Source organism: Orbicella faveolata, unplaced genomic scaffold, assembly GCF_042242905.1.
Source record: "Orbicella faveolata isolate gen_17 unplaced genomic scaffold, um_ofav_v1 contig_12, whole genome shotgun sequence".
Classification (NCBI taxonomy): Eukaryota; Metazoa; Cnidaria; class Anthozoa; order Scleractinia; family Merulinidae; genus Orbicella; species Orbicella faveolata.
Window position 1 is genome coordinate 24,593,089 of NW_028301539.1, and position 22,411 is coordinate 24,615,499.

Sequence of the window (22,411 nt, forward strand, 5' to 3'; positions counted from 1 at the left end):
TTATGAATTTGCTGCTTGGCTGCAACGTTCCCAATTCACCCTGTTTCCACTTGGTTCACTGTTCCTGCTCTGTCCCAGTTTGTAATTGTACGTCTTGACAAACTTCCCTTGCACCTGTGGACTGAGGTGGACACTGGAGATAAACGGGCAAACGGTTTGGGCATCTCTCCCCCTTGAACCTTTCCATACAGTTGCTAGTTGCGAATTTTATGACCTATTATTTTATTCTCTTATGCTCTTTTGTTTATGGTCAAATTTTCTGCAGACTGACTTTAGAAATCGGAAGTTTTCTTACTAGTCGATTAATATGATGTATTATACCCTGCATGATGTCTTTCACTGTCTCAGTTTGCCTGCTTTTGCAATCAGCATTTCTTATTTCATTGTGCCTGTTATAAATCTATTAGGCAACAAATAACAAATGACATTGTACTAAATTAAAATACCCATCATTCAATCTTTTGAACAATACTGATAAAACTCTATCCCTATTTGATAATGTTGATTCGTTTATTTGTAAGAAACTAGGTTATTTTGCATATGAAGCATTGCATAGAAGAGAAACTTGTAATCCTATTTAATTTGATGTGATTAGTGATATTGTTATCTTTAATTTCTTTCTTTTTATATATTTTATATATTGTTATTTAAGGTAATACCATATATATGGGAATACCAATAAATTGTTGTTGTTGTTGTTGCATTGGTACAAGTTTGCAACATCACGTGTGACCTTCAGTTCAATGCGTCATTCCCTTAAATCTGAATGTGAGTATTGGCAAGGTTTGTGAATTTCTCACGTCTTGGACTTTCTAAGATTTATAAATTTCACGTCCTCCCATATTTATTCCAAATAATTATATGTTCGTTTGTTTTCTGCAACTGACTTCAGTGTAATCACTGCATTCCTCGATCAGAGCCTTTTTGAACTGTTTGCTAGATATTAGCACGAACTGCCGCTGGGGAAACAATTTTTCAGTTTCCTTTGTAGAATGCCGATGATCAATAAATCCAGGGGTAGTGATACCTGGATTCTCAGATATATACCTTGATGCTTGGTGTTCTCTAGTTAAACGTTAACAAAGAACATCACTGCCTCTGGCTCATGTGACTTGAATTCAAAACAAAGACGCACAAGCTTGTAGTGCGGGAAACAAGGAGTTTTTCTCTCTCTGTTGAAGATGGCCAGAAGTAAGCATATAAGCATACACACCTTTCTTTTTATAAGAATATTGTTTTTCCGATCGAGGCTGAAAATTCTTATTTTTCTCAAAGTAGTTTCGACCACTTAGATTTTGATGGGTTAATATAAATTATAATCACTCTTTATCACTTGATGCTAAAATCACGGTGTCAGAAAAACAACTAAATCATTGGTGAACACGTTGTTATAATTTTGGTGACACAATAGGTTACCATAGCAACAGTATAATCCGCTAAAAACACCCTTAATTTCAGCTTTAAGGGCTTATAATTCAAAAACGGCACGGTGAATTTATATACTAATAAATTTTGATAAGCATGATCAGGAGCCCATTACCAGGAGCCTCCATACGTACTACAACCGAGGGCCGCCCCTTTCCCGTATCATTCTATTTTTAGAACAGTAATTAGCACAAGGGTCTCTTGGTTTCCGCGAAATATCTTGTTTCTGCAGATAGGTGAAAATGTGCAAAATGACGGTCTAAGGGAATCCCAGTCTTTGTTACAATGGTCTTAGCTGGGGTATCATTGGGTATTGAAAAACAGAAAGATACGGGAAAGGGTTAACTGTGCAAAGGGTTCAGAGCCACCTTAAATTTTCAAAACTTTAAGGCGGCTCTGAACCCCATGTACAGATATTTTAAAACTTTGCCAGAAGTCGCGTCTTATCATGCTTATCAAAATGCGATAATATATATATATAAAAAAATCTCCGTGCTGTTTTTGAATTGCAAGCCTCTAAAGCTGCAATAAAGGGTATTGTTTGCGGTTCATACTGTTGCTATAACAACGTGTTCGCCAATGATTGGGTAGGTTTTTGATACCATGATTGTAGCATCAATTGATAAAAGGTGGTTATAGTGACCCATCAAAATCCAGGTGCTAGAAACTGTTTTGAGTCACAGCCTGATATGACGCAAATAACTTAATTCAAAAATGTTATTAGTATTGACATACCGCTAGTGCTGTTTTTGTTGCTTTATGGCTAGTTTTGCCGTTTAGAGAAAGGAATAATTTTATACGCTTTAGTTGAAAACATATGATTGTATTGTCTTTACAAATGTTCAACACACAAAACTATATTCTTATCAAAATCCCAGCCTCGGGTTTATTCCTAAAATCTGTAGAATATTCTTAAAATTTCTCAAATTTCAGCCTCGATATCCTCATAAACTTATGTTCTTAAAAAAAAAGAGTGTAAAGTAAACTTTATTAGGAGCCTCAGGGAGGTCCTCAAGGAAAGTTGAAGAAGCTAAAATTACATTTTGAATTTAAGTTGAAGAAGTTTGCGAAGAACGTTAACGACTGTTGATTGGCAATCGCAACAGAAATACGTGTACGAAGTCAATAAAACAGTCCGCATGCTCGCCGATCAAACGTTAAATGAAAACATTGTTGTCAGCAGATCTCCAGATTTTGAGCCCTAGATATATGAAAAGTAATCTTATTGATTCAACTAAAAAATGAACCAACTTGCATGGGTTGAACAGCGTTACTCAGAATTCAGATAACTTCGTGTTGCCGGAAGAATAGAATGAAATGTATAAAATATGACGGAGTTGCCTTGAAAATATTGTCAAGTGTTCATATAAATGGAGAGATATAAGCTTAGTCATGAAATAGTAGAAGACTTCTTATATATGAAAGCAAAAAACAAAACAAAACACCATATTTCCCGCCAAACGTCAGCCGCGTCCAGTCGCGCAGATGTCACGGCAAGTGTCAATCCCATCAGCCTTCGCGCAACTAGATGCAGGTGAAATGGCCTAATGAGCGTCATTCCAGAAAATAAAACAGAAATTCTAGTGGAAAGTTCAAAGAAAAATCCAGTAGGTGGCAGAAAAAGAAGGCAAAAGATAAAAGGTAAGATAAAAATGATTTAGAATTGCGTAAAACGACCGCAATCTTCGTACGGGGTCTCGCTGAACACAAAGAACGTAACTCGCTCCATCGGTTGTTAGCGGAAGGGAAAGCTTGTTTGCTCGCCAAGCTTTGCATAAATCGGAAAAACAAACCAGATTTGTAGCAAACGATGAAAATGTCTTATTTAGTTACCTCAAGAAATAATTGCTTTGATGTGAAGATGCTTTTTCTTCCATTCTGTGTCCGTCAATTAATATCCCGGCTAGTGCTTGTTCCTGTACCATTTACTCCGGCAAATCCCCGAACACTGTCTCCCGATAAAACAGGCTTCAATGATCCGCTGATACGAATTGTTTCCTTATGATCAGTGATCACAACACAGTTTGTCCACGATTAATTTTGATGCCAAATACACAAAGTTTCATTTTCATTCTTTTTCAAGGATCAGCTCGAAGTCAGAACACTTCAGCGGTAAATGCTAACCTTTAAATTTACGTTCTACGCCTCGCCTGGCATTTAAAATTCGTAAAATGTGGCTGAAGGCCATTAGAAGTCCAAAGATTATTTGAGTTGTAAACATCTGCTTGCCTAAGGGAATGGCTCTTTGAGTAATCGCTGACTAAAAATCACCCGTAAAAGGAATACTATTACTGTGTTGGTTAAATAATTGCCACTGGATCTAAGAGTCTTAAAAACAAAGAGAAAAGAAAAAAAATATAACCTTAAAAGGTGCATTTGTGGTCAGCTGAAATGGCTTTCAGATATTTTTTTGATGAACGATTTATTTTCAAGTACGCCTAATGTGTTTTTTGTTTTACATATTGAATGAATATTTACACCACGTGGTTTCCTTTCGTAGTCCAGAATGTTTATAAATTTTGTGTTAGTGTCTCATTCATGATCCAGACATAAAATTGGCATATAGTTGCATATATTGTGCGGTCGTAATCACCTTCAAACTTCTTTTTTATTCCTCTAATCTGGGCGTTCTTCCATAGAAACTAAAAGTTCAGTTCTAAAATAAAAAAAAAATTTCTACATGGGTAAATGGGTCGAATCAGGACAAAAACTACATTTTCACCGATCATATTTTACTTTTCCCACCCCGCTGGGACGATTCCCAACCGATTTCAAGTTGTTTTGAAAGAGTAAGAATCTCCGAAAGAACAACATTGTGACAAGGACGACATACACCATAGGGGAGAGGATGAAAAACGAATTTCCGGGTATCCGTACCAAGTAAAACGGAATTATGCCAAGATTCTGTTTCTGTTTCCAGACCTAATTTTCCCAGCCTCCATCTTGGGAATCTAAAATCCCGGCTTCTCATATTCACTTGATCCAGTCTCCAACTGTCCCTGCTCCGTGTGCAAAACCGTATGGTGAAGTTGGGCAGGCTCCTTTTCACGAGAAGCCTGAAAAACGTATAAAACTGTATATCCGTCTTAATCTTTCCCAATCTTCAGCTTCCTTGTTCCTTTATCATTATTCTTTACGTACTATTGTGTGATAAATTACCCACTTTGTGGTTTCCTTGAAATAAAGATAATTTTACACGCTGCTGAAAAAGATGACTAATACGTCGTGAAATATTTAGGTCCTTGGTAATGATTCCAAAAAAACCTTTCGATGGCTTATTATTGGACCTGGCTTAGCAGTTTTTTTTCCGCAATAAAAATTGAATTGTATTGCTATTCCAAGAAAACAATCTTGTCATGCATTTTCTTCCTTTTGAGTACTGAAACTTGAATTCAGTTTTCTCGCGCATTTGGGTTCCCCAAGTAAAATGATTTTTCGTTAATTCCGTCAATAATTTCTTCAATTCAACTCGAGTAGCTATGGAATCACATGACGCCGACAGCATGTGATAAGGGACATATTTGTTTTTATTCAGAGTATGCCTATTTCCGTTGAAGTCAGTGCGCAGTAAAGCCGGTGGTTTCATCCGAGTTCCATGGCCAAGAGCACACTAATGCGTTTTTTTGAAAATGCGTTCTTTTTGATGCGTTCCACACTAAAACGCCCGTTTGAAAATTGTTTCAAAAGTGGAGTCTCCACAAAACGCATTATTCTGAAAACACTCTGTTTCTTCTGCGGACAAGTGAAAACGGTGAGGAATAAAGCGTGAAATACTTTCTTTCGATCAGCGTTTCCGGATGTTTTTTTCAGTGTGGACGATGGGGAAAACGCATCAAAGAGTATTCGTTTCAAATGATAGCGCATTACTCTGGACGGGTATAAACAAAACAAAAGCGCTATTGTGGGCGAAATTATTTTGCTTCGTTTGAGACGGAAACTGATATTTTTGTAAATGCGCTAGTCTGCTCTGGGCCTTTAAGCTGTGTAATCTACCACAACCTAAACCGTGGTCGAGACAACCTTCCCAATTATCTAAAACTGCGGTTATTTCAGTGTTAGCGCTATAGAAGAAATTATATTTAAAATAGTCAGGTAGCTTTCTCTCTATCTATAAGTTTGTAATTATCTTTATATTAATCGACGCATTGGTAGAACAGTTGCATTAAGTCTCAGATTTTTTTGATGAGAGGAATGCAACATGATAAACAGAAACGTGAAAATTCCTGTTTTAGCTGTTCCTTTTAGCTCTTGCGGATTCATTGTACAAAGAGCAACATCCTGTAAAATGGCTAAATACGTGATTGATTTTCAGCAATTTTCCGGGAACGCAAACGTCAAAAGAGTTAAGCGTTTAATTCCTAAACAACCATACTGAGTAGTTCGCCAACTGAAGCAATATAAACATGCCTTTTGTGGAGTTAGTGGAAGACACAAAACAAAATGGTTGTTCTGCTAAATAAAAAAATGACGTCATATATTTGGTTCTTCCTCGTCATATTTTTGGTTCTTCTTCGTCATATTTAGTTTGGTTCTTCCTTTCTGTCTAAGCGGACCCTCAGCGATATTGGACCATAATATTGGCGACAGATTTCAGTAACAAGTCTTGAACTATTTTCACACTGGCACACTTACATTTTGTAGCCTTGCGTGTTCCGGTAAGGGCATTACGGAAGACAAGAAGTAGACGTTACAAAATCTCAGACGAAAATTAGCCTAAATGGAGGCTGGAAATTTATATTCAACTGCGCGCGATACTATGTCACCTCGAAAGGACGACTGCTTCTTTGGTATTTTTATGCATTTTCCCGTAAGTTACACAAAACAACTGTCCAAATTATGGCAAATATACAGAAATATAAATCATTGTTCTTTCCTCTTGTAATTTGTTTTAATTTGTAGTTTTGATAACTTTATACACAATAGAGAGGTCAAATAGATAAACTGTGAGGTGCAGTTCCTATTGTGTCAGAACAAGTGTGATAATTGTAAAGCTTTGAATAGAAACTGTTATTATCTGGGAAACTACGTGCTCTGAAATGCAAATCATGTCCGTTTGAGCACAGGCATTTCCAAACTTGTGGCTGGTTGACTTCTTCCGCTCATTTTGCCATTACAAATTGCTAGTTTATACATTTTGTAACAACTGGTATTGAACATCACTGTTCTCTGGTCAGTAGTTATTACGCTGGGGTAACCTTATTTTAACTCGCTAGAATCTTGTGACGTCAAAGGTCAAGCATTTCGTCAAGTATGTTGTACGTAGGTATTATAAACAATAGTTATTAAATTTCATGTTGTTGGCATAGTATCCCAAGTTAAAAATATAACAATTTCCTTTTCCTGTACTAAACATTCTTGACGCAATTTACGGGTGGTGAGCTTGATACATATGGTTTTAAATTATATGCCAAAAATGTTCATATTGATTGATTGGATTGACAAATATATGGTGGTCCGACGAAAAGGGGTCAAAGCGCTAATGATAGCTAATCGGTGGTTAAATCAACTGCCATGAAATTAATGCAACACAGGTCAACACACACACAAGGCTTACTGACCATGTTGAAGAAGTCCTGCGGCATCTGGCGCTAAGCAATTGTGTGATCAGATAAATAATCCTCAATGCAAACTACTTCAAGCAGAATTGTGCAGATATTAAGTTTCAAAGCAGAAAAAAAATCTCTCAAGCGCGCAAGGTGGCGTGGACGTTGTAATTTTCCTTTGAGGAAAATTTTAGTATTAGATCTACCGGCTTGTGCAATGGTTTTAAATAGACCGAGTTCCTCGTTTTTGATTTAAACTGTGATTTGTTCTCTCAAATCTTTTGAATAAAAGGAATGCAATGCGATGATCAAACAAACATTCCGCAAAGAAAGACTCCAGAACGTAATTCCTGTTTTGTTGTTTATCTTTGTACCGATTCACCGCATATAAACAAAACCCTCCCTTATAAGGAGGCCCGAAATTTACAGGGAAGTCGGCTATTTGAGAAAGTTAGGTTTTCATGTACATAATTGCCACTTATCAAGTTTTCTGAGTAGTTTTTCACACGCGATAATAAAACTTTCTTGTTAGAAATTCACGGAATCGTCTCAGTAATTCAGTGGAAACTGTCACGTTAAGTGACAATGACGTCATGTTTTCAGTGTGGTGTGACAGTTATTTTGTTTTGTGAGATCAGACGTCATTGAAGACCAATCATTTTGGACAAAACACAAAATGTAAGTCCTCAAGAATGTCGCCCACTCTCTTCGGGGTTAATTAATGGAACAGGTAACACCCCTGCTGAAAATCACTCGGGACTCATCTCCAAACGAAGTCAGCTCTGCTCTGTGTAGTTGATCTGTCTGATCGCTTATTAAAGTGTATGAACTGCGCTCGTGAATTAGTTCTCTGGATTTGTGAACAAGGTGAATTTTCGGAGAGATTTCGACTCGGACGTCGTCCTTGATTACTTCGAAGCGGCTGGCGCGATATTTCAATGTTGGTGTTGTTAAAAATCAGCCAACCCTAAACAGCCGACAGCCGTCGTCGTCGAAAAAACGTTTGCAACCATGGTTGAACTATCTACGGAGATACTTGTAGGTAAGTGATCCTAGTTGTAAAAGGGCTGTCGTCTTAATGTGTGAACCATTGGATTTGGCAAGTATTTCACTGTGTGTTGACACGACCTCTAACATTCCCTGTGATCGCGATTTTAGGGTTTTTAATTAGAAGTGTGAAGGAGCATTGTACGCGAGCTCGATTGAGCATTATAAAATTAAATACAGTCATTGGGTTTTAAGTAAGTTTTTTCTTGGCTTGTGCATGGCTCTCGAATATTTGTAGGATTTCCAGCAGGGTTTTCATTCAAGCACCAAACTTTGAAATAGTAGGATGCCAAAACTTATTGATATTGTGCTGGACTCACAACGGTTGTTTATATATCATTGAACCGAAGCGAAGAACTTATTCACTTTTACGTACACTTTCAACAGCGTGAACTACGCAATTTGAACAACGAAAGTTTCCCGTGTTTTAAATTATCTTTCAACATTTTGATGTGTGATCTGTGCGTCTCAGCTTTCTCGATTTTTCCACACGTGGAAATTTGAAACGGAATGTTTCACTTTACAGTTGATATCAAACTGACATGATCGAGTTGTCAAAACCAACGAGGAAATTATTTCAGTTTAGTTCTAAAGCAACCATTTATTAACGCGCAGTTGAAGAATAGAGAGGCTTCCCTTTCCGAACTTAACCCACAGTCTGGTCGTTGACACCCGCGTACATGCACAGAACAACACTGAGTGATTTATTCTACTTCCAATAGCTTACATGCTGCTGTTCTATGCTCAGAGACATAATAATATTCGTCTCCTTGGCTTGTATTGAATATGGTACCGATTTATTTGCATATCACCGGCTTATAGTAAGTTACTCCCATTATAGCTGTCTTATTCTGAAAACCTGATCCTTATTTCGTCTAAACGACATTTTAATCTGACTGGATCACATATACGGTGTAGTATTTTTGAAATCTTGTCATGGACGCTGAGAAAAACTCTCATTAGCGTCGTTGTCTTAATTTTTCACATCACTTCGCCAGACTAGCGTCTTTCATTTTTTTTTTCGCTAAAAACGCCAGCTGAAACAAATGTTAAATTGATTCTGCGAAAAGTTTTGCTTTGTTAGTCGACAGACTCCCTAAGGCCTAAAATATTATTTTATGAAGTTACGAAAGAATACGGCAGTACTGTGAATCAATATTTGAAGAAGATATTTTATCAGATTTAGTTTTCTTTTGTCTATTTAACATTCAAGGCCGCAATATGAAATGCGTATCTTTGTAGCGTAAAAAAGGATATTATTTGAAGAAGCGTAATGTTCTGTATTGTCAATGTAGTGTCGTCGGATGTGTAGTCATATCGAAATGCAAACTGTAATTATAAGATTTTATTCGTTCAATTCATCCAGTAAATCAATTCAAAGGCCGATGTGCGGAAATAGCAAATGGGACCAGTCGAGACCAAACGAAAACGAAGTGGCACTCAAATTTTTGTATTTAAACTTTTGTAAATAGTTCTTTTTATTCTAAAAGTAAAGTTAAAACATAGGGTGACAATTCTTGACATTTTTTTTTAGGTTTTTACAAACTTAGAGGACATAAACTGGTGAACGCGGAAATTATTCAAATTTGAAATTTAGATCAGTTATCTTCTAGACCAGACTAATGCTTTAAGGCAAATTTATCTTTTTTGAAACCCTTAAATAAACATTGTATACATATTATAAAATACTGCAAAGCTCTGCACAGTGTGTTGAAAAAGAGGCATTTGTTAATGCAGTAAAGAAAAAAATATTGACTACCGGTATTTCGAGAAATATTGGTTTTCAAACAGCAAATAGTTGTCAAGCTCATTAGAATATCAATTGTGCAGTATGAGAAATGCGCAGGTGTGAATTTAAAGGTTGTTGTGCTCTGTCTCTTAGCAACCAGTTAAGCAGTAAATAGTAAATGTAATAAGTTTTTTGCTCAAACACATGCATGCCTTGTTGTTTGTTTTATGAGTTCCATTCGTCTTCTGAAAACGCAAGTCATTCAAAATATTATTTATTTGTCCAAGTTTTATGGGTCAATTATAATTAAAATTCCCAGATGAAAACTTTGCCTTGCAGCTTACTGAACAATGGTGAAAAGTGCAAGTTAAATTTTTGTGATTTGAAATGACAAGTTAGGCATCAAGAAAGAATGTTGATCAAACAGCATCATAAAATATCATTATTGTGGTCACATGCTTGCTCTTACATATTTCGGTTTTGTGGGAATCATATTCAGGTTTGCTTACTATTTTTAGAACATACCTCATTGATGACCAGTTTTTTGGAAATATTTGTGGACCATAATTATAATAATTTCTAACACCTTACGTGAAATCAGTTCATTTCAATTGGTTTGGGAACTTGGGATGCATACATGTATTTTATTTGTATTTATTATGTTTTGGGGGATTTAGCTTCTGTTTACAATTAAAATTCACAGGAACCTGTATATTTACTTCTTTATCTTATTATTATGACTAGCATCAGCATTTCTCATTAAATTATCTGTGAATATTTCTCCTGAAGTAATGACCAGCAGATACTGTTCTTTCTTAATGTTTATTTAACAAACATGTTTCAGATTCTTTTTCATTTTAATTATTTGAAAACATAACTGTTATTTTGTGAAATTCCCAAGTTAACAATTGATTTCAATCTTACGGCTCTTTAATCATTCAAAGCTATCAACATTTCAATCCCTTTTCCTAAGGTGTAGAAATAGAAATAATAAATAATAAATGTGTTTGCAAGTATAGTTCTTCTCCCGTTTATGTAAGATGCAAGATGGCTACATGGCTACCAGCATTTCTTTATGAGTAAAAGGTATTGTTTCCTGAGGGACACATGTATAAGTAGATTTCAGGCTTGTAACAAATTTGCTGTATGGTTACAATAAGTCTGTTTATTTGTTTCATGTTAACAACTATATAATATGCCATATTTCTAACTTAAAAGGGAAATTCAGCTGTATGCTAATTCCTTAAAACGTTATTGCCCTGTTAAGGTGTTTCAACACGTGCTGCACGCAGATTTGTCAGTGCATGTATATCTATTGAATGTGGACTATTAAGAATGTTTGTTAATATCTTAAGCAGTATTGTTTCTATACTTTCTCATGATAAATAAATGAATTTTATGTCTGCTAAAAGCTAATGGTTTATAGTTTAACCAAAACAAAGTACTGTATATTTTTTTCATATATATTATCTTTTGCTAGGTGCAAAATATTAAAAATATATTGGGTGTATTAGCTCTTAGAAAATCACGTAAGACCCATTTTAACATTTATACTAGTTATTGCTAATTGTAATATTCCTTTATTTTTTAAGATTAAGTCTGTTTTAAGGGAGGTTGTAAAAATATGATTCACCTGCACTCGTTCACTGTAAAATACCAATAACACAGCAAGTAATCAGCGTCGTATGAAACTGTACATCTGGGATCTGAGTAGTGAATTTTCCATATCCTCACTAGTGGGGGTATTGATGATGTTATTTTACTCACTTGCTGCACCCATTTTTTCCACTGGAAAATATTGTAAATCCCTGAATGAGAGCCCTGCAAGGCGCTTATTTCAAATTTAGGACAAGGCAGAGGGCGCTTATTCGAGGGAGGCACTTAATCTAGGGGGCTGCTTATTTAATTTTTCCAAAATCGTGGTCAGATATGAACAGCTTTTTTTGTAATAATTGTGTGTCAGTTCCTCAGATTAGTCTCAGACGGATCCTGTCTGTCTTGAACAACTATGTAATATATAACCCCTTTAATTAGCTGGTCTAGACCTGCTGTGCCAGGTTGGCAAGGCTTCAGGCAATGAATAGTGGAACTTCTCTACCATCCATTGTGATGGTCAATGTACAGTGCTTGAATGAGTCGATAATCACTTGCTTGTGATTAAGCACGACCAATACTATACATTCTCTGTTGTCTCAGTACTCCTTCCTTATAACAGGAGAGGGGAGGCACTTACTTTAAATTTTGGCTGATAGGAGGGGCACTTTTTGAAGGGGGTGCTTATTACAGGGGAAGCACTGATTCGAAGATTTAAGGTATAACTCAGACCCTCACACTATCGTGTAATATCCTCTGTATCCATTGATGACAGTGGCGAATGCTTGTTTTGATCAAGAATATAATCAGCGTAAGTCAGGTAAAGGAAATACTATTGAAAGTTTCGTGTTTTGTAATGAGAAGTGTGTATTTGATTGACAAACCACTTAATACATAATGTACAGATTGTCCTTTCCACTGTTAGTAATACATGTAGTATAAGGGATATAGGAACAAACAAGGCAGAAATACATGCAAAAGTAGCAAATGGTGTTTAACTTATTGATGTTCTTAGGGAGACTGCAGGTGTAATTGTCAGTATTGAAATTGTATGAGTGGCCGCTTCGGTTTCTAAACAGTGTTGTATAAAAAGATGGACACGCTGAGAATTTCTGAAATCTCGGCCCTGGTTCTAGTTTTAGTGTTAAAGAGAGCCTTATCCAGCCACAATGTTTCGTGTTTGAAATTTCTTTAGAGACCGCTAATTGGTTACAGATGTTGTTTTGCAGTTTTTCTATATTAATTTAATCTAGCAGGCCTCTGTTTATTTGACATGATGTATAAAGACTTGAATGTCTAAAACATGAAACAGAAAATGTCATTTTGAGAAAACACCTTTGAGTGCAAGTGTCAATATAATTATCTCATATCTAAGTAATGATTGACGCAACCAAACAATTTTGTAATCATCCCTGCGGTGAAGTTTTTTGGACTCTAATTTGACTAAAGCTCCTCATGTTCACAACAGAACTATGTATTGCAAGAACTTTAAACAAAGAACTTAATGGGCAAACAGTGAAATATAATCATTTTGAACTGAAGTCACTTTTGGTGAAAATATATTTCCAGTGCTGTGTTAGACTTGCTTTGTATTGGATTTTTAGAGCCAGGTGCTTATTTGGAGGCAGTGCTTATCAACTTTTTTATCCCAAATGCATTGCTTATTGGAGGGTGGCACTTATTTGAGTAAACATGGTATGTTCGGCAATTTTTCCAGCCAGGATATAGATCTCTGCAACAGGAGGTAATTGACCACAATTTTGCAAAACAGTTGTGGAAAAGTTTGCAAAGCAGTTGTGGAAAATTTTGTGTTCATCATTTCCAAAATAGGTGGCTAAATGCTATACAGTAGAACCCCATTAATCTGGTCACCAATGAGCCACAACAACAAGGTGACCACATTAACAGGGCGGCAGTAAGGCAGGGTTCAACAGTATTTGTAAGCACCCTTAATTTCCCACTGATAAGCATGTTACATGTACATACTGTACTATCTACACATAGTTACTCTAGTATGTAAATATGTATTTCACCTGATCCAGTGTTATTGCTTTCTACTTCACAGAATTTCAGACAGGACTTTCTAAATTGAGTATTTTCCTTCAAAACATTTTGCTGAAGGAATCTCTCAGCTGTGAGGCTGACACTCATAGAAAAGAATGTATCACCCTTGTGGAAGGAATGAATAATTCTTTGAACAACATGAAGAACAATAATCTTAAGGATGGCAGCCTTCTCAATGCTGGACTGTCACTTTCAAGCCAGTCGCTAAATGAAACCAATGAGTTCAATGGTATCAGTGAAGAGGGGATTCCCCGCAGTGAATCTCTTCCAGACATGTCCAGTTGTGGCCAGTCTGAGAATTCAGAAACCTGGCAAGCAAGCAGAACAAAAAAGGTTTGCATGTCTATTTTGTTTTTACTTTGATCTGTTTGAAACATTGTAGGGCCAAATGTTTGTGGAAATATGTTGGTGGTTAAACTAACAAGGTTGTATTGTACATGTTATTGTATTGTCATTGAACAGATATAATTATTTCAGTTACTAAAATGGCCATCTTTGACTACTGTACCTTTTAATTTTCAAACAGGTCATTGTCTTTCTTGTTCTTTCGGGATCAATCACAATAAAAACTACTGATTACTGTGCAGTGGTCCATTAGCTTTTGAATATCAATGAAAATTAGATCACAATTTTATGATCTGCCCACGCTTCATAGTTTCTTGATAATAGAATTGCCTAATTATATATAATGTGCTAATGAGGTTTAACCAGTCCATTAAAACACTACTGGAAAACCCCTTGAAATAAGGGGAACAGGAAACTGTTCAAACTGAACTGTTTAACAACAGTTAATGTTAAAGAAGAGTGAAACAAAGGAACTTATTTTATAAACAATTGCCTTAAATTTTTGTTATAATTTGTGATCTAATTATTCTAAAAAAATTATACATAACATAATGATGTTAAATGAAATCGTGTATGTTAGCTAACCTCCAATTTTACAAGACATTAACCTCAGTTCCTTAACTTTTGTTCCTGTGGCTAATAAAATTATTGTTTTGACGACTAATGAAAGTTACCACATTGGAAACCAGTGTATTCATGAATAAATTAAATAATTAAAAATAATAGCCTTTGGCATTGAAGAAAGTTCTGACTTGTACTCCAACCAGCAAAATTCAATGTTAATCAATGGTCAGCAGTACATTTCAAATACATATATACATCTTGTAATATTACATGATGTATATGTCAGTAAATTCTAAAAGTTTTGACTTTCAATGGTTCAGCATTGGTAAGTGTTTTGTTCATATATCTTATTAACTAGTAGCTAAACATTGACACGAAATAAACAAAAACTTAACAAACCAAACTTATGACTGTACTATATGGTCTTATCATGATATTAATTCCTTCCTAAATTTCAAAACTTGACCTTATTAACATGTCTTACTCTTCTTTCTTGTAACTTCTAACATAAACAGGGTTGTTATGTGGATCGCGAGGAAATAAACCTAAACGATTTACGTGAACTTGTTATTTACCATCCAATTGAAGAAGAGGAAGATGAATCAGACAATAACAATGATGACAGTTGCAATAACTTAGGCGTAAATACACCAACTGAACTAAACGCTTCTAATCATTCTCCTGTCAATAAACGAAAGAGTCGCAAGAGAGACAGTGCGGCTTTGTTTGACATTTCCCTTGAGGACTTGACAGAGCCAGATTTTGCAGGACTCCTGAAAGAAAAGCACAGTGAAAAACTCTGGTGGTGTGTTCTTATTGATCAACACCTGTGCATATTTCCTTCACAAGATCCAGATGAAGTGGCATATGATGTTCTCATCATGCCTTGTTGTCAGATCTCACTGGATGACCGACTTTTGCGCACTCCTGTGTTCAGACTCACGCAGTCTGGCATGGCACCCTGGGTTTTTGTGGCTTCTAATAATGATGAACTTAAAGAGTGGATGAAAGTTCTCACAATAGCAGCATCTGCTGGTAAACACTCATCTTCTCAGGCTACAAATTCAAGTGAAAAACAATTCTCTGTTGTTCCACAAGCACCTCTTATGCACTCAATTGTGGAGGAAGAAGAAGAGCCTGTTGGTGATGAAGAACAATCCCCCCTATACCCTTTAAAATCAGAAGTTAAACCTGATTCTTCTCAGTTGCACAAGGATTCTTCTGGGTTAAATAAGGTAAAGGGAACTAACTGTATAAATCAAATAAATCTTTGATATAACCAGGATTACTAATGATGATTTAAATTGAATTTAACTCTTCTTTTCTTAACTGTTAAATAATTCTTAAAGGGCAGTGTTTAGCTTCTCTTAAATAAAGCTGTGAGTTATTAAATAAGAGAACTGCAACTCTGGGTTTTGTTTTTTAGACCAAAATGAAGAAAAATATCACGCATGACAAGTAACTTCGAAAGATATTTTAAGAAGGAAGTTTTAAGCTGTTGCCTTTAAGTGATTTCAAACTGAAAGTCATAGCCCTCTTTAAAACTTTAAATCCCTCTTTTTATCATCTCTACTGCATCTATCATACATGCAATGTTAAGCCTGAGGGGAGGGATGTGAGGGATTTGAATTTCAGAAGAATTTTTACTGTATGGCCCCAAAATTGGTAAACGTAGATCAAAATAATATCCCCACCTTAGCGCAATCTCCATAAAGTGAGTTGTTCTGTCAATTTATACTGAAAGTGAATAGTGAGAAGTAGTTGTTTTATTTGTTCAAAACAAGTTCTTACCTCCAAAATTACACCCATGTTCTTCTCCACAAAAACTATCTTAAGAAGGCGGGACAGAGATATACATGTAGTTCCATTCCTCTTCGCAAAAAAAAAATCCAATGTCCTCAATCTAGGGCCCAGACTCTTAGTCAAATTCCCACCGGTGGGGAAGGCAATTAAGTCAAATGCCCTGCATATGCCTTGGGCCCCCCCCCCCTCCTGCCTCGGGGTTAACATTGATAGCTGATTTGTGATTCCTTGATTTCACCTACATGAAACAATTTATCTACTGTCACTGTTAAACTTTTTTACTGTCGTGAGCAGTTTTGAAGTCACTTACCAGTTTGAACTTGATAGGCCAGTCCATCTGGTTGGACATGTTTCATAATGTAAAGATCATTAATAAGTTAACAGTATGCAATAATATCATCAAAATGACACCTAAGATGAGTGGAGGTGAATGTACAGAAGGAACTGATATTGGTTAAACCTCTCCTTAGTTGTTAAGTGATGGATACTGAGGCAAGAATGCAATATTTAGTACCTCCAGTGCAACATTGTTATACATGTATGTCTTGAATGGTTCAAAACCTTTTGTTGATTTAACCACTGATTTTCATTGTGTGTACAGAACTAACAATAACAAGCATCTATTACATCTGTAGCACAAACCAACAAGATGGTCCTAATATTTTGGGATAAAGGTGTGAAGGTGTGCCCACAAACCAAAAATAACGGAAGCGTATTTAGTTCATAAGATTTACTGATTCCAAGAATCATTGCGTTGCCACAGCGTCCAGCCACATGTCTGGAGAAATGCTATCGTAATTAGAATGATTCCAATATCAAATTTCTGTATTGGGGTAAATTACATGCAAATGTCACACTTTGGAAGGTGAAAAATGTTGATGTCTTAAGGAGGAATTCGTTAGATGATTGTTTGCTTCTTTACATAACATTTGAAAGGTTGAGTGCTGTCTTCAGGAATGGCTGGTCTCACAAAATTTGTTGCCTATTTCCATAGGTTCATTATCAGCCTACGTGTATGTGCATTAATTGAATTTACTCACTCCCAGAGCTTGAAGTGATATTTGGAAATATTTTTGATAGGATATATGAGATATGCTTTGGTGGTGAGACTACTGTCACCAAAATTCAGTATTTTTGTAATATTATTGCCATTGTTATAAGTATTTTAGAGAAAAGAAGATGGTGCGTGCATGGTGGAAAGAAGTTTGTTGTTTTGTAAGGAACCAGTTTTTCCTTGTACTGTATCTGCTTTATTGAACTGAAAGAGACAACTTTAAATGCAGATCTTGTGATATCATTAAGATGTAATTCAATTTTCTTAATCTAAGTCTCAAACTGGTTTTATAATGACATTGCAGATTAATCTTGTTGTGTATAAGCTATCAGAAATTGTATCTGTACTTATGTTATGTTTCAAATGTATTTGTTCAGCTACTTCATGTTCCACATTAATTTTAACTCATTTGTCGATGTGTATTATATTTGTGTATTGTCTTGCATTTTAATTCCTACATTCCAGTTTGTTTTGAAATTATTGAACGGCCTGTAGAAATAACTAATAACAAAGCATTTACATTGTAATGGAGATGAATGGTCAAGCAAGTAGCATTTACATTTGTGTTCCCCTAGTTAGATTTATATGAACATACTTTGCTTGTTTTTACAGAGTGAAGACAATCATACGGTAAGTTATGTGAATGCAGAGCCTTTGGAAAATGGACCTGACAAAAAACCGTTTCCTGCACTACCAAGAAGACCAGATGAAGTTGATGGAGGGCAGTTTGGTGATGATGTTTACGAAGCAGTAGCAAACTTAAAGGCTTCAGGCGAAGAATTTCAAGATGATGGCTTCGCTACGGATGAATTTGATTCAGGCTCTTCAGATGAGGGTGGTGTTCCACCAAGCCCTCAGTCACAGCCAGTACAACAGAAAGCTAAAAAGAAGAAACAGTTCTTTCATTGGCTTAAGAAAAAAGCAAAGAAGGACAAGCTCTTCTCCAGTCCCCAGGATGGGGTTGCCTTGGCAGGGTATGCGTACAAGGCAAATGAGACTGCTAAACGGTGGTTCTTGATCAGAGAAAAGAAGCTGCATTGTTATAAAACAATTAAAGATGATGACCCTGATATAACGGTTGACTTGGATGGATGTGAAATTAAAGCTGGAGAAGAAGAAAGAAGCAAGCTTGCCATTCATGTACTTAGAGATGGATTGACACAGTTTACTCTCCTTGCTAAGAGTGCAAAAGACTGGGAACGTTGGAAAAAAGCTTTCCTCATAGAATCTGGTTTCATTAAACTTGCTGTATCACCAACAGATACAAGTTCAGGAGTTTTCGAGCAAGACGATGAAGATGATTATGTTACTCCTGTAGTTTCTCCAGGTTTAGAGATGACATCCAGTGCAACAGAGAAACCTAGTTTGCAAATTCACTCAGGAAGTAACAATCAAAGCATGGATGAAGCAGAAGAGGAAGATTTTTACATGGAGGTTGTTCCTTCAACTGCTACTACGGCTGAGAATTTTAAACCAGCATCTCCATCGTCAAGTCAGCTAGATTTGGGGCCTCTTCCCCCGGTTCCACCTGAACTGCCACCTCCAAGAAGCCCGGAAGGAACAATGGGGGAAGCAGACTGTGAGAATGGTGATAATTTAACGGAGAGTGAGGAGATTTACGAGGAGGTATCCAGCTCAGTGGCGCATGCCGACAAAGTAATCAAATGGGACGGGGTTAGTACTACTAGCAAATTGGACAGCACCTCTGCTGGTGTTCAGAACAAGCCCACCGATAAAGCAAGCAAAGGTCAGTTTTTATCTACATGTGGTTAATCAATTTGTACAGTTATATATCTAAAATAATTAAATGACACATTGCATTGGGCCAAGTGGTCCAGACGACCAGAGCTTAGTGCAGTTTGGGAGTCTTTGTACTCCCCCTAGATTAGATGGTAGCATATCAGGGCTGTCGTTAAGGGCCGTAACCCGTAACACCTGTTACGGGTGAGTCTCCTTGGTGAGCCCTTGATGTTACGGTTGAACTTGCCTATTTTTGATATAATTCAGCCACAAAGCAGCAAGTTTGTTATTGGTGGGAAGACCAAGGCAATGTTTGACTCAAAACTTAATGAATACCCAGCGTATCATAGGGTTACTCAGGCTCCCCAGCATTATATGATATTCACCTGGGTTTAGAGAGGCACTGTGAGAGTAAATTATCTTGTCCAAGAACACAATGCAGTGAGCGTGGCCGGGGCTCAAACCTGGACCATTTGATCTGCAGTCCAGCGTGCTAACTGTTAAACCACCATGCTTCCCGCACTAACATAATTATTAAGCATTTACCTTGATTTGCAGTATACTTTATTTACAAGTGGGAGATAACTTCATTTGTAAACAACGGCACATTGCATAGTTACATGTATAGTGGTGGCTATAATAATATTATCATGGTACTCAGTAAATCTAAAATAACCCTGGATGCAATATTCTTTCTGTAGGTCCCATGCCTGCTGGTGTATCAGATGGCACCATAGAGGACAGTGCTATCACAGCATCATCATTTATAGACACTTCCTCAAAACCTTCTGCTGGAAGACTTAATTCATCAGATGGAGCTTGGTGTGCAAAAGTCAATGACAAACACCAGTATCTCCAAATTGACTTAGGTAATAATGTAGTGAACTATATATTATTTTGTTTTGGCCAGCCATCAGTAAAGATCAGAAAGATGTCTTTAATTAATGACATCAGTCATGAAAAGTGAGACAGAAAACAATAACATTTCTTAGTAAGAAGGTTTGACTGACTGCTACAAATCAGCAATAATGAGAGCGTTGGAAGGATATTTTACATGTAGCTCTTCTGAACATGCATGTAGAACCACAAGTTGTGATTTTGAGTCTGATTTGCTGTTCTTTGGAATGGGCTAAATAGTATCCCCATTCAGTATCTCTCTCATCTCTGCGTGCCATCCTTACCTGTAACACTGCTCTACATCTACCCTCTTCACGCCTGCATGTTAGCTTTAGGAGGAAGTTATTGTAGACTGTAGCTTTCACCTGAGAATCAACAGAAATATGCATTTACTTTGGTCACAGACTACTGCTCTCAAGTTTAAAAAGTCTCACCTCTTTATCATGCAGTGAGAAGTACGACCAAAATTAGTCGTGACTTGTGTGCAAACATTTTCCCACACTTCAAATGGGCTCTAGATATATTTGCTATGTTCTTTGGCTGGCTCACTGGATTTACCAGACTGATTACTTTGGTTTTGACGCTCAATTAACAACCATTCTACAGATTTGTTGTGGATGTACAAGTCATGTAATTCCATGTATCTGCTTTGTCTTCAGGTGAGGTAACTAAGGTATGTGGAGTGGCGTCACAAGGAAGACCAGGATTCACAGACCAAGGAGGTTGGTTTGTGAAGACTTACACACTTGCTTACAGCAAGGATGGTGAAAACTGGGCAAATTATAAAGAATTTGGGATAGCCAAGGTAAATTTTTTTTTGTTAACTTAATTGTTTTCATTAACTGGTTTAGCTTTGTGGGGCTCAGTAGTAAACATAGATCTGAAGTGCCAGAAGATAATTCACTGTCTACAGTAGATGCCATGTCAACAGATAACATTGTACTTGTCTTGTAATATTATTGTAAGACTTAGCGTACATTAGTCTTAATGGACATTGTGTACTCTGTACATGAGTTTGGAATCATCTTAGAGTTTATTAGAGGCAACTGGAACTGGTACATAGGTTTACTTTTTCAACCTGTTGAACTTTTGCATGGTTCTTAGAGGATCTTTGTACTGGATGTTATAGTTAATTTTTTATCTGAGTAAAATTTTCAGTTGCAACTAGTTGATTTTCTCCCAGCTATTTTTTTTAAATGACGTAATTTCTTTTTCAAGTAGTTAATATTTTTAAACTAGTTATTTTTTTAAAGGAAAGTTAAGATATTCTGAAAGTCAATATCTTTACAAAGAGTTCCTGATGATATTGTGTTTGAGGATTAGCTATGATATTTGTTTGACTTGTGTTAAGATCAAGACTAAGTTTAGTTTTTATTTATTTTCTTACTTTCTCCAAGCCAAAATAATTTATTTAGCTAAGCTATTCCCCTTAAAAGGGGTCTGTACAAACTGCAAGCCAGCGAGTCATGGGAGCCAGCATGCAAGCCATTCTGGTTATCTTAACTAACAGTCTAGCTAGCTTAATAGTAACTTGTTAGCCTAAATAGCTGGTCCCCCCCCCCCCCCCCCCCTCAAAAAGAGTTTGACTTAGTTAGCTTGAGGTTAGCCTTGGAGCCAGAATGGATTACTGGCTTGCATGGCTTGCTTGCTGGTTAGCTAGTTAGCCTGAATGACAATCCTATTACCGTAACTAGCACTCTGCTTAGTCTAAATAGCACTCTGGTTAACCTAAGTTAGCTTCAGTTGACATGTTAGGAAGAAACTCTCTATGTGCCTTTTCATGGCATTTGTTCATGCTGTACATAAACTGTTTCTGGTTGCAGGTTTTCCAGGGTAATCATGATCCTGACACGGTAGGGACTAACATGCTAAAGATGGCTGTGAATGCTCATTACTTGAGAATTAAGCCGCAGTCATGGCACAACCATATAGCATTACGTGCTGAGGTCTACAAAGGAGAAGCTGGTAAGTAACTGATCTTTATTTTAAAAGAGCAAACAATTTCTTTCTCTCTATATTTATGCAATTTTTGTATCTTCAGGATGTAGGTAAATCAATTCACTGTATTACTGTAGTCCCAAGCAGGGCTGTCATTAAGGGCTGTAACCCGTAACACCTGTTACGGCCCAGTATGGTTGATTTTCCCTTGATGCTACGCCCGTTACAGGTGAAATTGCCTCAGTGTTGTTGATATAATTTACTAACAAGTTTGCTATGGGTGTGGAGAACATTGGTTACAGGTGACTCAAAACTTAATGACAGCCCTTCCAAGGTCGAAATATGCCTGTAAATTTCTTTACTTACACGTAATATAGTTGTTGTTCTCTGAGAATGTGGAGGTACATGTATGTCAAACTCTAAGTTGATAAATCTGTTTAATTTGATGGCCTACAGCTGTCTGTTTGACTTGTATTGCAAAGAAAATTAGTGTTGCTCTCTCTTTAATGTTTCAAATTTGTAGTCTGAATTAATAAATGATATTGCCCTCAGCCCTCTTTAATTTGAAGAAACATTTTTTTCACAATAATAGCACATCCGTTGCAAGAACGTGTATTGGGAACATCTTTGATGTAGGAAACAAGCTCACAACAGTTTGTATTTTTTTTT

General features: G+C 36.6%; 1 protein-coding gene and 2 long non-coding RNA genes across 5 annotated transcripts in view; 1 reads left to right on the forward strand and 2 right to left on the reverse strand.

Moving 5' to 3' along the window:
- Positions 1–3,767, reverse strand: LOC149117294 (uncharacterized). The gene is made up of 2 exons (XR_016205611.1): positions 3,259–3,767; positions 1–121 (listed from the first exon to the last, which is right to left on the reverse strand). It is a non-coding gene; the product is annotated as an uncharacterized LOC149117294 (long non-coding RNA).
- The window catches only part of LOC110059526 (uncharacterized), a 26,255-nt gene continuing 6,793 nt past the window's right edge, over positions 2,950–22,411 (forward strand). Inside the window, exons 1-7 of one of the 3 annotated variants that reach the window (XM_089282928.1) lie at positions 2,950–3,066; positions 13,403–13,734; positions 14,826–15,545; positions 17,780–18,914; positions 19,609–19,776; positions 20,464–20,609; positions 21,628–21,769. In XM_089282928.1, coding sequence (XP_089139054.1) covers positions 2,973–3,066; positions 13,403–13,734; positions 14,826–15,545; positions 17,780–18,914; positions 19,609–19,776; positions 20,464–20,609; positions 21,628–21,769 — 2,737 coding nt within the window. In that variant the 5' untranslated portion in view covers positions 2,950–2,972. Of the gene's footprint in view, positions 3,067–7,666; positions 8,011–13,402; positions 13,735–14,825; positions 15,546–17,779; positions 18,915–19,608; positions 19,777–20,463; positions 20,610–21,627; positions 21,770–22,411 lie in introns of those variants that run through there. The other 2 variants (XM_020766230.2, XM_089282929.1) reach the window with 2 other exon arrangements.
- LOC149117295 (uncharacterized) lies at positions 13,736–16,192 on the reverse strand. Its single transcript, XR_016205612.1, has 2 exons — positions 16,102–16,192; positions 13,736–15,447 (listed from the first exon to the last, which is right to left on the reverse strand). It is a non-coding gene; the product is annotated as an uncharacterized LOC149117295 (long non-coding RNA).